The sequence below is a fragment of the Triturus cristatus genome, chromosome 11 (assembly GCF_964204655.1).
Source record: "Triturus cristatus chromosome 11, aTriCri1.1, whole genome shotgun sequence".
Classification (NCBI taxonomy): Eukaryota; Metazoa; Chordata; class Amphibia; order Caudata; family Salamandridae; genus Triturus; species Triturus cristatus.
In genome coordinates, this window is record NC_140594.1 from 48,132,662 (window position 1) to 48,147,783 (window position 15,122).

Genomic DNA, 15,122 nt, shown 5'->3' on the forward strand with positions numbered 1-15,122 from the left:
GACTTGGGAGCCAAAACTTCCTGTCTTAGAAGCATTCACCGGAGCCTCACGGCTTTGTGGTCGTCCACTCGCAATTAACAGTTTAATAGCGAGAATTTTTTTTAGGCGCACTTCGTGGTTTGTTAATTATATCGTCTAGTGGCTCGTAGGAATGTAGCGCTAAAGTCACCCGTGTTTGCAGTTCAAGCTATTGGATGCCTCCATGTCGCGGAGTGGGGTGGAGGGGCGGGGAGGGGGACGCGTTAATGAGCCACTCCGGGTTTTTTGCGCTGTAATCTGGTACTTGAGTCTGACGGTCCATTTGAAGTGACAACAGACATGGCTGGGCTGTTTCGCATGTTCTCAGGATACCTGCGTCAGAGATCCATTAATTACAAACGCCTGAAACCCTCAGCACAGGTAGATTAGGTTTTTAAACGTGGACTATTTTGCTGCCTACTTTTAAAATTTGGGGTTCGTCGATTTCCTAGGTGTTAAAATAGTTATTCGTTATGGGGACATCTTTCGGCTGGTAAATACAATTCATTTTAAACCATCAGCGCTTTATCTGACAAGTCTAAATGAAACCGGGCCATGCTGGTCTTGGCGTTCCTTTAATAATAAGAGCTCAGCTGTTGTAGCTATTGACATGAAAGAAGGACAATAGGTGTACTACTGAAAAGATACCTTCTTCAGATTGCCTCATTGCTAATATAATATTTAAAGAGCAGCAAACTGGAAGTTACTCGCCAAAAACTGATCTGAGCAGATAGCGGCATAGTCTAGTGCATCATAAAAGTTTCATACTCATTCATTATTTCTTGTATATTAAAAACACAATATATGCTTGATGGAAGATCAGTTACAAACACAAATGTATATGTGTATTTTGTAACATGCTGTAAATTGTGATGAATCTTATAGAAGCGTTGGAAATCTAAAGTTTCGATCTTAGTAGTACATATTATAAGACTTTGAAGTAGATGCAGCACTGGTTTAAGATGGCCGCCGCTATGCCTCACCCCATAAGGGACACCTCGCCAGTCGACGGCTGCCTCAGACCACAGCTGAGCGATGCCGGAAGTTCCGCTGGTGGTGGTTGTCCCTGCAGCCGAGGCTTGTCATGTGATGTTGCCCACCTGCTAGGGGCGCTAAAGGAGGACCTGAAGTGTGGTGCTGTAAGAGCTTGTGAGTGGTCCCGGCCTTGGGGGACAGGCTGCCCCGCCATGGGGTGTTGCTACAGTAATGAGAACGAGGGAAACGCGCAGGTAAGGCTGGGCGACCAGGGGGTGCAGGGGAACCAGGCTCTTAAATGAGGTTTAGGTGGCAGCTACAAACATGGCATAAAGTGGATACGAGTGTTGCCTGCAGTGTTTCAGATGGTGCTAGGAGGAAGTGGACATGGTGGGACACAACGTGGTTGGCAGATGCTAGGAGGAAGTGGACATGGTGGGACACAACGTGGTTGGCATGAGAGGAGAATTGTAAATAAGATGGAGATGCCAGTAAGGTACAGCGCGCAGGAGCATGTATTTTTTTCCATTTATTTATTACTTCTATTAATTGCCTCTGGCAGTTCCAGGTGTTGATTGTGGAGTTGCTAGTGGGCGGGCAAAAGGTTTGCTATATGGTTCAAGATTAGACAGTGAAGTCAATGGAAGGGAGGAGATAGTAGCATAGGGGAAGTACGTGATCCTTCCTGTAAGTGAAGGAGGAAAAGAAGGGTCTCAATTTTATGAAAGAGGGGCGTGGCCACTAACTAGAGCCAATGCTGTGATGATCCTGGAGGAAGTGAGGTAGAAAACGGAAAACCAGTGGTAAATAAAATGGATGAATTTGGTGTCGACACAATAAGGAAGATATTATATAAGGAATGGGAAAAGAGTCGCATTCAGAGAAGCCCAGCGGTTGCATAGTATTTACTACACATCTAGACAGCACAGGTAGATTAGGTTGTTAAACGTGGACTATTTTGCTGCCAACTTTTAAAATTTGGGGTTCGTCGATTTCCTAGGTGTTAAAATAGTTATTCGTTATGGGGGACATCTTTCGGCTGGTAAAAAATACAATTCATTTTAAACCATTGGCGCGTTATCTGACAAGTCTTTTTACAGCTGGTAATTCATGAAAATGAAAAGATGTGAACACTTTAAAGCTTATCTTCAGGCAATAGCTGCAATGCCTTTGTGTCTACTCCTTCATTAGTTCACTGACATTACTGCCAACTTTGCATCTATTTAGTGACAATCAATGATAACCATCTTCCTTATTAGAAACATGCCAGCCTAGGATTCTAGATGGTAAAATCTTGATCACCCTCGACCTCCTAACCTGGAGTTTCTGACTTTCACTTTTTGGGGTCACCCTCTCAAATAGCATACTTCACCCATGCTCACAAAACAGCAAGTTTACAGATATGCAAGGATCTATTCTGCACATATTAGTATGGTAGAATAATTAAAAGCGTGGCCAGGGTTTGGTCTATCTCTATTTTGTCATGTTCAAAGTAATTGCCTGAGCATAGGGACTAAAACAACCCTTTATCACTTATCATGAGGGCAGATCACTGCATACTGAGTGCCGTACTACTTGAGGAATTAAAAAACCACAGTGAAGGAGGGGGAACAGCAGTCACATTGTATCTTTGTGTCACTGTGGAGTACAGGATCCTGTCCTCCAGCTCCCTTATCCCCTTTCTGTAAGGTGTGAGTACAAAGTCACTTCAAGAAGCTTGTAAAACATGATTCCTTAAAGTGGGAAATTCAGCATGCTTCCAATTTGTTACACTGCGTCGACCTTCTTTGGTTGGTCCTGATTTCGCCATGCCTTTTGCTTCAGAGTAATGTTGCCCTTGGGACAAGACTGTAGTCCCAGGTATTCACACTCCTATGCCAGAGCGTTCATTAGTACACTAATGTTTCACACTTGCATTGCAAATTCCACACTGTATTTGCAGTATGACTTCCAGTACTGGTAACTGTGTCACACTTGGGGCTCAGTTGAGCTGGAATTGAGGAGCAGTTAGGCCATTATATGCATGTCTTAAGGTAGTGCAGAATATCTGTGCTATGCACAGTTTTAACCTTTAAGCTTTTTTGAATCCTCCATCCAACATTGTTGTACCATAGAGCAGTTCCTTGTATTATGTAGTGCTCTTATTTGTCTTCGTGTGTGTTTGCATTGTGTCTGTGTGGGCACTCATCTATACAGATTAGTGTGTTTGTACGGCTGTGTGTGTATGTGTTCATGCCTATTCATGTCTGTGTGCATGTGTGTGCCTATTCACTCGCGGGTGCGTGTTTGTGTGTGCCTCTTCATTCATATGAGTTTCCAGAGTGTGGGCATTGTGTTTGTGTGGGCACTCATCTATGCATATTAGTGTGTTCGTAAGGATGTGTGTATATGCGTCTGTGCCTATTCATGTGCATGTTGTATGTGCCTATTCATACGCGGGTGTGCATGTCTGTGGTGTGTGTGCCTATTCATTTGTGTGTGTTTGCCCGAGTGAATGCGTAGTGTTTATTTCTATGTGCGCCGCAATCATCAATGCAGATTAGTGTGTTTTTGAAAGGATGTGTGTGTGTTTATTTTCTATATGTGTGTAGTTACCTTTATGCGTGCCTGCGTTTGCACAGCCAAAATGCATTTTTGCTTGTGTCTGCGCTAGTCTTTATATACGAGTGTGTTTTTAAGGCATCGCATGAATAAATGTGTGTTTTCAGTGCCTGTGTGTGTATATGTGTAAGATTGTGTATTTGTTAGGGCTACACTAAAATAAACATGTATGGAACTTGCCGACAATGAAAAATACGACACTTACTCCCCAAGCCTTGTATACTCGTAATGTTCCTTTCAACAGTGTCATTTTGTGCCTACAGATACCCACTTCAACGTGCTCCTGCCACGCATGGCATTCAGACTTTGTAGGTGTAGTAAGCCTGTCGTATTTAGCCATCCCCTGCTGCACGTCAGCGTAGAGTGAAACTTCCCCGCAGCCACAGATCACCTTTTTGGCCCACTGACAGCCACTGCGAGAAACTCTCATTGATTTCAGCCTCAACTCTGGATCTCTTAATTGTTGCTGTTATAAACACCTGGAGGCGACATGTTTCAAAGCGTGCACTATACAAGAGTAAAAAGCTGAAAAAAAAAAAAAAAATGAGTGCCGGTGAGTGCCACCTGCAACCACCGGTTCACATTTACCGGTGTGTGTGTGGTGTCAGTGTTATGCCGTTATGTGTGCTGCGAAATGCACGCATGCGTTGTGGTTGTGTTAACTATTGTGTTAGGATTATTTTGGATATAGAAAAGCGTTTAAGCGTTGAGCCCGGTTCCTTATGCCAACAAAGGTGCACTCATATGCAGAAATGTGCGTTTGTTGAAGTTTGTTTGCGTTTCTTGTGCGTGCTTGTGAGGCTGTAAGAAAATAAAACTTTATTAAAGATAATAAAAACCCTAATGTGTATCCGTGCTTTCCGGCACATGGCTATACCGGTTGTGTTTGTGTATTTATTAGAGCAGACGATTGTCACGCCATCATAAACACCTTTTAATTACTCTGTGTGTGTGTGTAGGTGCCTCTATTTGTGTGTGGGTTGCTATATGTGGGTGGCTCTGTGTGTGTGGGTGGCTCTATTTGTGTGTGGGTGGCTCTTTGTGTGGGTGCAAATGCAATAGGTCTCGCATTTGAGAGTGATTAAGCTATTGACATTGTAAATAACAATGCCGTTTCTTTAAATGTTTTAAAAACAAAAACATAAATAAAAATAATGTCATGAGCAATGCCAATAGCTCTAACTTTAATAATGCCGAGACCATTGCATTGTAAATGCTTGTTTGTTTTTAGTGTCCGAAAATGTATTCAACATAGTATTTTGGATTGTTTTCTTCTCTAGATGCCAGCCTTCAGCCGTATTTGGAACAAATTGATCAGATTGAGGAGCAGGTGGCATCTCTGGAGCTTGCAGCGTACAAGTTGGACGCATACTCTAAAAGGCTTGGTAATGGATTCTCATTTTACACACTTCCTCTTCCAAACTGTGGTCCAGCTGGGGGACTGTGGGCCATAATACACAGTCTAAATAATTGTACTAATTCGTGAACAAATAAATGTTAAATGTCTAGTGTTTCCTAGTGCTCAGATGTTTTGACAGATACTCTAACACAGATAAGTCCATTCCTTTCAAGTAGATCCTCTGTGTAGCCATATACAGCGGAGCACCAAGGTTCATGGAGTAGCAAATGATGCATTTAACTGTACCTTAAAAAATGATAGATGCAACTGTCCTAGTGAGAACAATTTCTACTTACTAGTAGTAACAGCAAGCTCATAGTCCCTTCAGACATCCTGCCAGGGCATTGGTCCACTTCGAAGCACTCTGCACCTCTCATACTACTTCTCTGTGAACTCTTAACATTACCACCAACCTCGCCCGCAACCGCTTCATTCACTTGAAACCACTTTAGATGTATGAGAAAGTATCTTTATTTGTAAATGCAGGAATAGCCATTGACTGTCGCTGCTGACAAACACTTCTCTTGACAATTCCTACAGGTTTTTTCACTCCATGGTTCACTCTTTTTCACCATACGCAGCAGCATCTTCTAGGGAACCAAATGGACACCTACCACAGCACACAAAATGTTTTCTACACCAGGTTTCTCAAAAACCCTATTTAGAAACCAGTAATCTTATCGGTGCTTGGAGTACCCCCAGCATTATGAACCATTGCAAATGTTCACCCTTTGGAAAGGCTGTCTTTCTTCATATAGTCCCAACCTTGTATCTTCGCAGTTTACCTCTTCATTCCCCAGTGAGATACTTGTCAATTCACAAAATGACAACCCCACTTCTCTAACGTTGTTACCCCGATTTCGGTGCCCCTTTGTCCAACACCAGAAAGTGAAAAGGAAATCCCTTTAAAAAAATCCACTCCAACCTGAACATTTGTTGTACGATTTGTAGCCCATAGGATGAAATGTACTTCTTGTGTTTAATACCTTTTTTATATAAGTTGAGGTTTAAGGGCATATGAAGTTCTACATCCCCTAGGAATTCAATGTCATGACCTGGGACCTTCATCCCACAATGAGAATCTCACAGATTCTTCCTTCCTATGTAGTTTGTTAATTTCTGTGACCCCATTTTTAGGTCTCGGCTAGCGAAGTCTGCGCTTGCGCAGTCTTGCTCGCGAGATTTAATGACTTTGAGAAGTGGGGCTTCAACCCGCCCCTCTTCTCTCCTCTTCTCCATTGGCTGGCCTCTTAAATGCTGGTCAGCCATTGGAGAAGAGCTTTGTCTCTCCAAACAAGCCCCGTCTCTTTCGGATTCGTGGGCGTGTTTTTTCGATTCTTTCTCTTTTTTTAACACGCCCATAAAACAGCGAGTCTACGGCATGTCTTGCTCACGCTGCCTACACGCGCCAGTCGGCTCTCTGATTGGTTGGCAACTACCAAATAAGCACTGTGATTGGTGGACCTTGTCAACCAATAAGAGAGCCTATTGGCGCGTGCAGGCAGCATGAGCAAGACACGCTGTAGACTCGTGTGGTGCGATGCAGCCATTTTCCCCCCATCGGCTGGCCTCCTCAAGTAGATTAGTCCCTCGCACATTCCCGCATGACAATGGGGGTCCCTGGCGAAACGCGCCCTCACCGGCGGGAAGCCACGCAGAGAGGCGTTTGTTTTTCAAAGCCCTATTTGTTTTTTCCAACATACACCAGCCTTTCAGCGGCCCGGGGCTTTCTCCCAAAGTAGTGGAAGTGTCCGCGTTAATCTGTAAGTGAAGGAGGGAAAAACCTCACGAACAATCAACTGCAAAGTGCAAACAAACCTAGGGGTTTGCCTCTCTTCGTGCCGGACACGCCGTCTCAACTCGTCGTCTGTACTTGTCATCTTGCGTCGTGCTCGCTTAGCCCCAGGACTGCGGGAGCATTGAGGGAGGTTGCCCGTGAGTCGTTCATACCCCCCTCCTACCCACATGCCTCCTCCACCCACCCCACCCGAGTGGTCGCGGGTGACACTGGTGCTTGCTCTGGGCTGCCCTGGGGGGCGCGGGCTCTGGATTGCCGGCCAGCTAGCAAGCTGCGGCCTGGCACTCTTGTTTGGGGGTGCATGGGCCTTTAGCTATCTAGAGTCCCTTGTCCCCGGCACTCTCCGGTTCCCCCTCAGGGGTCTTGCCGTGTGCGGCGCAGTGGCTGTCCGAGCGTGAGTCCACCTTGGGCTCTGGACTCGCTGGGCGCATGGCCTCGGGGCCTGGGCGGGTATCACAGCGCGGAGAATCCTGCGCGCAAAGTGTCTGGGCACCGTCGCTGTGGGCAATTTGCACCCCATGATGTCCAAATTTTCAAAATAAATAGATACATGCGTGATCTCTAAGACTTGCTCTCTTTCGTTCTACCATGTGTATATGGGAATTTACCCCTTGGGAGGCCTCACGCGGGCCACGCATCAGGCAGGATGCACCCGATTTAATTAGCACAGTTTGGGCTCAGAGGGTGCAGCTCACACTGATCGTGTGAGAGTGGAGGTCAGGGCTGCACTTCTGTGGGGTGCGGTTAATCCACACAGCTCCTGCACACATTGTCTGCCTCCAATCTCGCACATGAGTGCAAATTTCTCTGCTCACCAGTTGAATACTTCCTTCGGCCTGCTGAAAAGGCCTCCCTGGGGGGCTCCGGCAACTGCAGGGCGTAGTTTTGCCACTTACGCCCGGTGGTCGGGCATGTAGGGGGTGGCATATAAGATTGTGGGGCCGCTGGGGGTCATCATTATCATGCATGAGTGTGCGCCCCCCCCCCCCCCGACTCTGAGAGAGGCCGCTGTCGCCCCAGTGATTAGGTATGCTGGGGCGGCACTTTTCATCGATTCGTTGCGGCCACTGGGGGGGTTGTGAGAGGGCGCAAGTTAAAATGCTGGGCAGCCGTGCGCACCCATGTTTGCACGGGTGACTTAGGGGAGACCCGGCCCTACTGGGGTTGGCGGTTCGAGCGCAACGCCCCTCTAAAGTGCCCTGGGGCAGTGTAATAGGCAGTTGTGTAGTGTAATAGTAGCGTAATTTTGTCCTGGGGCATGATAAATGCTACATTATCGGGGCTCCCTGTGAGGTGCTGCTTCCCAAAAGCTGTTCCCTGCTTTGTGGAGAACGACGATTTTGCTAGAGAAAAAAAAACTGCTAATATTTGTGCAAACAGGAACTGTGCACCCCGTGTAGCAAAAGGTGACACATATTTGAATCCTGAGAATGTGAATGCGCCGTTGTGTGTTATAACGGGGAAAAATCCGCGCCTACGAGGGACGTCTTGTTGGTACTCGTAAGTAATCCTGCCCGTCTACTCCAGCCGTTTATGACACCTGCTAAAATTCAGAAAAATTACCCATCTTCTCCTGACCGACAATTTGCTCGTTCGTTCGTTCTGGTACTTCGTAGGGACTATCTGTCCTTTAGTCTGGCATGTTACCAGGCTATAAAGAGTTGGCATGAGGGGCACTTTATAATAAATTAAAAAGGAAGGGAAAATAGCTAAAAGCCAAGTCCCTTGCTTTCAGCGCCCCTCACATGACCACCTTCCAGCTGGTGTGACGGCCCCCAGGTGGGACACCGGACCATGGCGGACCAGGACTCCATGCCGCTGCGGCAGCGGCTGAGTTACTCCACCGGCCACTTCCTCAACGACCTGTGCGCTTCCATGTGGTTCATCTACTTTCTGCTCTACTACCACTCGGTGCTGGGCTTCAACACCACCTACGCGGGGGTCCTCCTGCTCCTCGGCCAGGTGGCCGATGGCATCTGCACCCCTCTGGTGGGCTACGAGGCGGATAGCTCCCCCGGGTGCCGCTGGTACAGCCGCCGAAAATCCCTGCACCTGGTCGGTAAGTTGGTCGTTTTGTCATTTGTATATTGGTGTCCATGTTTCAGTGACAATTCTTATTGTTTCAGAGATGTTGGATTGCGAGTACCTCTGATATATCACGTTTTCTCATTTTCTCATTTCTGGTGTGAGTATCTGAGAGGTCTTATGATGTCCCAGGTTAGGTGTGAGCAGTTCAGGGATCTCAATTCGTCTCACTTTGGGTGTGAATGGTTCAAGAGTCTCATGTTTCATGTGTGAGATATGTGTATTTAAGACACTTGTGATCGTCCTGTGCTTGGTCTGAGATCACCAGAGATCTCAAGGTGACGTGTGTTCAGAAATTCTTGTTTCAGAGATGTTGGATTGCGAGTACCTCTGGTATATCACGTTTTCTCGTTTTCTCATTTCTGGTGTGAGTATCTGAGAGGTCTTATGATGTCCCAGGTTAGGCGTGAGCAGTTCAGGGATCTCAATTTGTCTCACTTTGTGTGTGAATGGTTCAAGAGTCTCACGTTTCATGTGTGAGATATGTGTATTTAAGACGCTTGTGATCGTCCTGTGCTTGGTCTGAGATCACCAGAGATCTCAAGGTGACGTGTGTTCAGAAATTCCAGATTGTTGGTGACAGATGTGAGTACCTCCGATAGTCCCAGCTGTCCAGTGCCTGATGTGAGTACTTCACAGTTCGTTGATTGATTTTTGGCCACAGTGAGGTTTACAAGATTACTGTGTCCAGAGTGAGGAGATTGGAAATTTCGGATTGTCCATTGCAGGCGATCTGAAGTTGTATTGTGCCAGATGTGAGGAGGCAGAGATCTTTGTCTCATGCTGGCATAAGAAGTACTTCATAGATCTCGAGTGGTCTCGCCATGCGTGAATAACTGGTCTGGCCGTGCTTCTTCTTCCATTTTATACTCTCTAGTTTGGATTTTCCCATTATTGTATTGTAATTGCATTTATGTAACGCTTACTTCCCCTGACAAGGTGTCTAATCGCTTTTTCGGCGAGTTGCATGCTACTCAAGAACCAATAACGGATTAGAGGTGAATTAGTATAGTGAAATCTGAAATTAATTTGAGCAGTTGATATGTTAGTCTGTTATTTGGATTGAAAAGGATAATGGAGGGATATAAATAAAAGGGAAGGGTTTGCATTTATATAACGCTTACTACCCCTGACAAGGTGTCTAATCGCTTTTTCGCCGGGTAGCACGCTACTCCAGAATCCAAGCACGATTAGTGGGGAAATATGAAATTAATTTGAGCGGTGGACATGCCTCACTTGCCTTACTACAAGTACCAGAAGGCCCTACGTCTGCGCGAATTAAACTGGTAGTCCGGTCGCTCCATGTTGACTTACAGTATTGGGCTATGCATTTAAAAACAGTGTATGACTTGGTTTGTAGAATCCGTTGATTTAATGATTAAAAATCAGGCCCGGAAACATTGTCATTCTGACACTGAGTAATCTGGCAACTCTGTGTGTGTGTGTGTGTGTGTGGGAGGCTCTGTGTGTGTGGGAGGCTCTGTGTGTGTGTGTGGGATGCTCTGTGTGTGTGTGTGTGTGTGGGATGCTCTGTGTGTGTGGGGGAGGCTCTGTGTGTGTGGGGGAGGCTCTGTGTGTGTGGGGGAGGCTCTGTGTGGGTGGCTGTGTGGGTGGCTGTGTGTGTGTGTGTGTGGGTGGCTGTGTGTGTGGGCGGCTCTGTGTGTGTGGCTCTGTGTGTGTGGCTCTGTGTGGCTTTTTTTGTAGGTGGCTCTATGCGTGGTGGCTCTGTGTGTGGGTAACTGTGTGTAGGTGGCTCTGTGGGTGGCTCTATTTGTGTGTGGGTTGCTCTGTGTGGGTGGCTCTGTGTGTGTGGGTGGCTTTGTGTGTGTGGCTCTGTGTGTGGGTGCAAATGCAAAAGGTCTCGCATTTGAGAGTGATTAAGCTATTGGCATTGTAAATAACAATGCCGTTTCTTTAAATGTTTTAAAAACAAAAACAAAAATAATGTCCTCAGCAATGCCAATAGCTCTAACTTTAACAATGCCGAGACCATTGCATTGTAAATGCTTGTTCTCTTTGCCGATGACTTGGACATGGCTTTCTCAAAAACATGTAGAACTGCTTCCTTCACCCCTCACTCAGGCCTAGGAGACATACTCACACATGTGGTTTGTCCATCAGAACCCTAATGTGAGCATTTCTTCCTTCCTGAAATGACTGCACCCAGTGCCACATATTTACCCCCTATAACTTATTTTGAATTCAGCATGCTTTTTGCTGGAACCGTTTTGTGAACTGTATAGTTTAGAAACACATTCTGTAAACAAGTGCATGTACTACATAAAATTACTGAAAATCTTGGAATTAAGAGAACGTTTCTAGAAGAACGGAGTCGAGGAACACGTTATTAACTGTAACAGAGGAAGCAGCTTAAGTAGGGTGATTTGGGGGGGCTGCTGGTCATAACCCTTTGCCACTTAAAGGGTTCCTATAAAACCAGATATGTTTAGTGACACTATTTGTGGTTCAGTTTTTTTCCCTTCATTTTTTACACCGTGGATCTCCACCGTGGATCTCCATTGTCCGTCCTTCTTGTTCAGAAGGCATTCCAGCCGTGGGTGTAAACGTCATATGGATGACGTCCGCCACTAGATCTGCGGCGTCTATGATCAGATAACTAAAGAAGCAAAACTAACGGGGAGGGCAGCTGCAATAAAGTGTTCAGATTTCCACCTGCACCCCTCTTGAAATGTATCCAAATTACTTCTCTCCGGCTGCGTACCACGCAAAGGTACTGCGCTGCTCTTGCTGTTTGATCTGAAGAAAAGTTAAAAGGTGAAACACTTCTCTTTTAATCTGTGTGAATTTCTACCTGTAAGTTTAAGATGGGTAACCTAAATAAATATCCATAATGATTAAAAGTTGCAATTACATATTCAGTATTTCACCTGTTTTATAAATAGAATTACTTATTTACACCTTATGAAATGTATCTCAAAATTAGGACTTAAAGCCCTGCTTAGAGCCTTCTATTAAACAATGAATGGGAACTGAAGTAAGAGAATAGGGAACTAAATCATTTTCTGGTAAGAACCCAAGTGATTTGAAAATTTGCAATTGAGCTGTGGAAGGGGAGAATTTGATATGGAGAACAGATGTAACCTGGGACAGACTGCTTCCCAGAGCTTTTGTGATTCTGCCCTGCATTGTTTGGCGGAGGGTATGGATTTAGACCCCACCTTGAGGTTGGAGGATTTTATTGAAAATAATTTGCACGGCCAAAAGGACCGGCCTTTTGGGAGGTTGTTTATTTCCACATGCCTAGGCTCCTGTTCTGGAATCTGAATTCTCTTAGGAATCTTGGCCCTGATTTGAGCGGTTCCTGTCCATGCCCTTTCCCAGGTGACTACCATATCCCATAGGGTCTCTCTCAGAGTTTGCTCGACACCCGTGAAGCCTCGTCTCTAGCTCCTAGGGCAGTCAGTAGTTACAGGGCAGTATGCGTGGTGGCAGGCTTGAACTTCCAAAGGATTGGACGGGTGAGGCTTCCTAGCTGTACTTCCAAAGCCGAATAAAGAACGCCTTGCGGGCCAACTACTTCGTACATTATCTGAATTTCGAGGAAACTTTACACACACAATGGACACAGATGTTTACCATCATTGGTGGCCCTCAGAACTTGGTACGGCCCCCTCACCCACACTAGTAGTAAACAAGCATTTGCAATGCAATAGGTATCACATTTTCGAGAGTTTGAGCTATTAGCATTGTGAATGACAGTGCCTTTTATTTCTGTGTTGTTTTTAAAACCGATAAATAAAAGGCATTGTCATTTACAATGCCAGTAGCTTAAACTCTCGCAAATGCGAGTCCTATTGCATTGCAAATGCATTCGCGCCCGTGCTATAACATTTTTTAAATCGCGTTAAGAGAGAGCGCGTCCTTCCTGCAACAGCAGGCAGGACAGAGCTATTTGAGGAAATAGTGCTCTGAGGCCGTAATTCAAACCTACTGAGTAACAGCACACGTAACAGGGGGTGTCGCCATGAGAGGTTACAAAATGAGACCAGGCGGTACTAAGGAGGGACTACTGAGTGTAGTGACCAATGAACAGCCACAGTTTACAGTGGACAATGACACATGCCAATGAAAAATATAGTCCGAGAGTGGATGGAGCTTCAAGTCCCTACCTGAATACAGCATGCCTCGCAGCGCATCCCATGCGCTGCTCAGGCTCGACCTAAAAATCTGGGAGTCCGGATGGATCAATCTCGAACTATGAAAGAACAAGTTTTGGCCACCACAGGCTACATGATACGTTTGCTGAGAAGAGCTTTCCCTCTACTAACATGCACAGCATGGAAAATCTTAGTTCAGGCATTGATTATCAGCCGTCTGGACTATGGTAATGCTCTCCTGGCCTCGGCCAACGAGACGTTGCTATCTAAACTTCAGGTGGTACAGAACACCATAGCCCGCCTCATTTGCAATCTCCCTTCTGGAACAGCATCCTCTCCTCTCCTACATTGGCTTCCGGAGAGGAACAGAATTATCTTCAAGATCTGCTGCTTAACTCACAAAGCTTTATATGGTGAAGGGCCCAACTATCTGTCTTCTAAGATCTCTCGCTACTCTCCACATAGACTCCTAAAATCTTGTGACAAAGCTCTGTTCACAGTCTCTAGGTGTAGAAAATCCCAGTCAGGAGACAGGTCGTTCTCTTTCCTTGCCCCTTTCTATCGGGATAAGTTGCCTCTTCAAATGCGAATCTGCGAAGACCACCTCCAATTCAGGAAATGGCTCAAGACTAACCTATTCCAAAAGCAGTACCCTCCGCCTGTTACCTTGGAATCTGTGCCGAGATATCCCTCGCAGAATGATGCGCCTAATAAATTAAAATAATATAACCTAACAACCAGAGGCAGAACGTTTGCTTGTGGCTGTTTTTCTTTAAGGCGAGAGCGAACACATGACCTACTAGAAAATCTGGGCAACTGTGAAGGCCTATAAAAAATGGGAACAAAGCTGCACACCTTGGAGAGGAGTTTACTGCAAGAATACCTGCAGTTGGAAGAATATCTGTGTGGAGGGCACCTCAACACAGGTCGCCAGTGGCTGCTAGAATCTTGCAATCCACTTCATCCGAGTTTCCGTGAGCATGGCTGTCGAGGATCGACGTGTGAACCCTGTGCTCCGGAGTCGGGCACCCTGGCCGCTGCGCCACACCTCTTCCACCTCCTGCCATTTGAGATGTACTCTCTCGGCTCTGGCTAATCAGTCTGATTTCGAAACCATGTGATTCACCCTCAAAACCCTTGCAGTTTCAGGGATGGTTTCATTTAAAGTACTGGTTAGTCCCCAAGTCTAGGGTCCAGTTCCCATTTGGGACTAGGCCTAATAGGTGTCACTAGAGCATCTTGACTGCCCTTTTTGAGCAACAAGCACCTAAAGTTTGGAACCCGCTCTGGACTTAATGGTGGATGCTAACCCACTGATACCCTACCCACATCATAAGATTCAGCAAAAAACTTGGGTATCCTGATAGATACTAAGTTGTCATTTGCCTGCAAGTCAATCGAACTGTATCGACATGTTTTTGGATTTTCGGGATTCTCAGAAAGGTGCTCCCCTTTTTTCCTATTTCAGTACGTAAACCAGTAACTCTGGCCCTGATTTCATCTACGTTAGATTATTGTAATGGGTTGTACTTGAAGATCAATAAATCTGCTTTCGCCAAGCTGCAGCTAATACAGAATGCGGCAGCAAGACTTATTCTCGATATCCCCAAACATTAATTTATGTCTGCTTGGATTTAGAAGCTTCACTGGCTACCTAATGAACCAGCGTATTATGTTTCAAGCTTCATGTATTGTCCATAGGACGCTGTATAACACTGGGCCGAGAGGAATGAGAAAAATGTTTAATTGGCATATCCCCTCTCGATACCTTTGCTTTGCACACCATGTGGTTGTTCCTAAATATCGAAAGTCTAGATGGGTTGGCAGAGCTTTTTGAGTTGCTGCAGCCAAGCTATGGAATTCTGTTCCGCTATCCGTCACCCACTTTCAGACTCTTGTCTCTTTTCAAAAGACCTTGAAACCTGGCTCTTCACTGTCTAGTGATTCTGCAATGATCCCTTGATGGTTTTCTTTTTCACTGTAGGTTTGTACTGAACAAACCCTCTCTACAGCGTCTTGACGCCCTTGGCCATTTGTTTGTGCTCTATAAATCCACTTTCATTCATTCTCAGGATCTGGGAGACCTGCTGGATTGGCAGCTGACCTGCTCCTGGACTGAATCCTAAAT

General features: G+C 45.8%; 1 protein-coding gene across 1 annotated transcript in view; it reads left to right on the forward strand.

The window, feature by feature from the left end:
• The window catches only part of BLOC1S2 (biogenesis of lysosomal organelles complex 1 subunit 2), a 46,778-nt gene that overhangs the window by 24,981 nt on the left and 6,675 nt on the right, over positions 1-15,122 (forward strand). Inside the window, exon 4 of the mRNA XM_085633327.1 lies at positions 4,875-4,979. Coding sequence (XP_085489453.1) covers positions 4,875-4,979 — 105 coding nt within the window. The remainder of the gene's footprint in view (positions 1-4,874; positions 4,980-15,122) is intronic.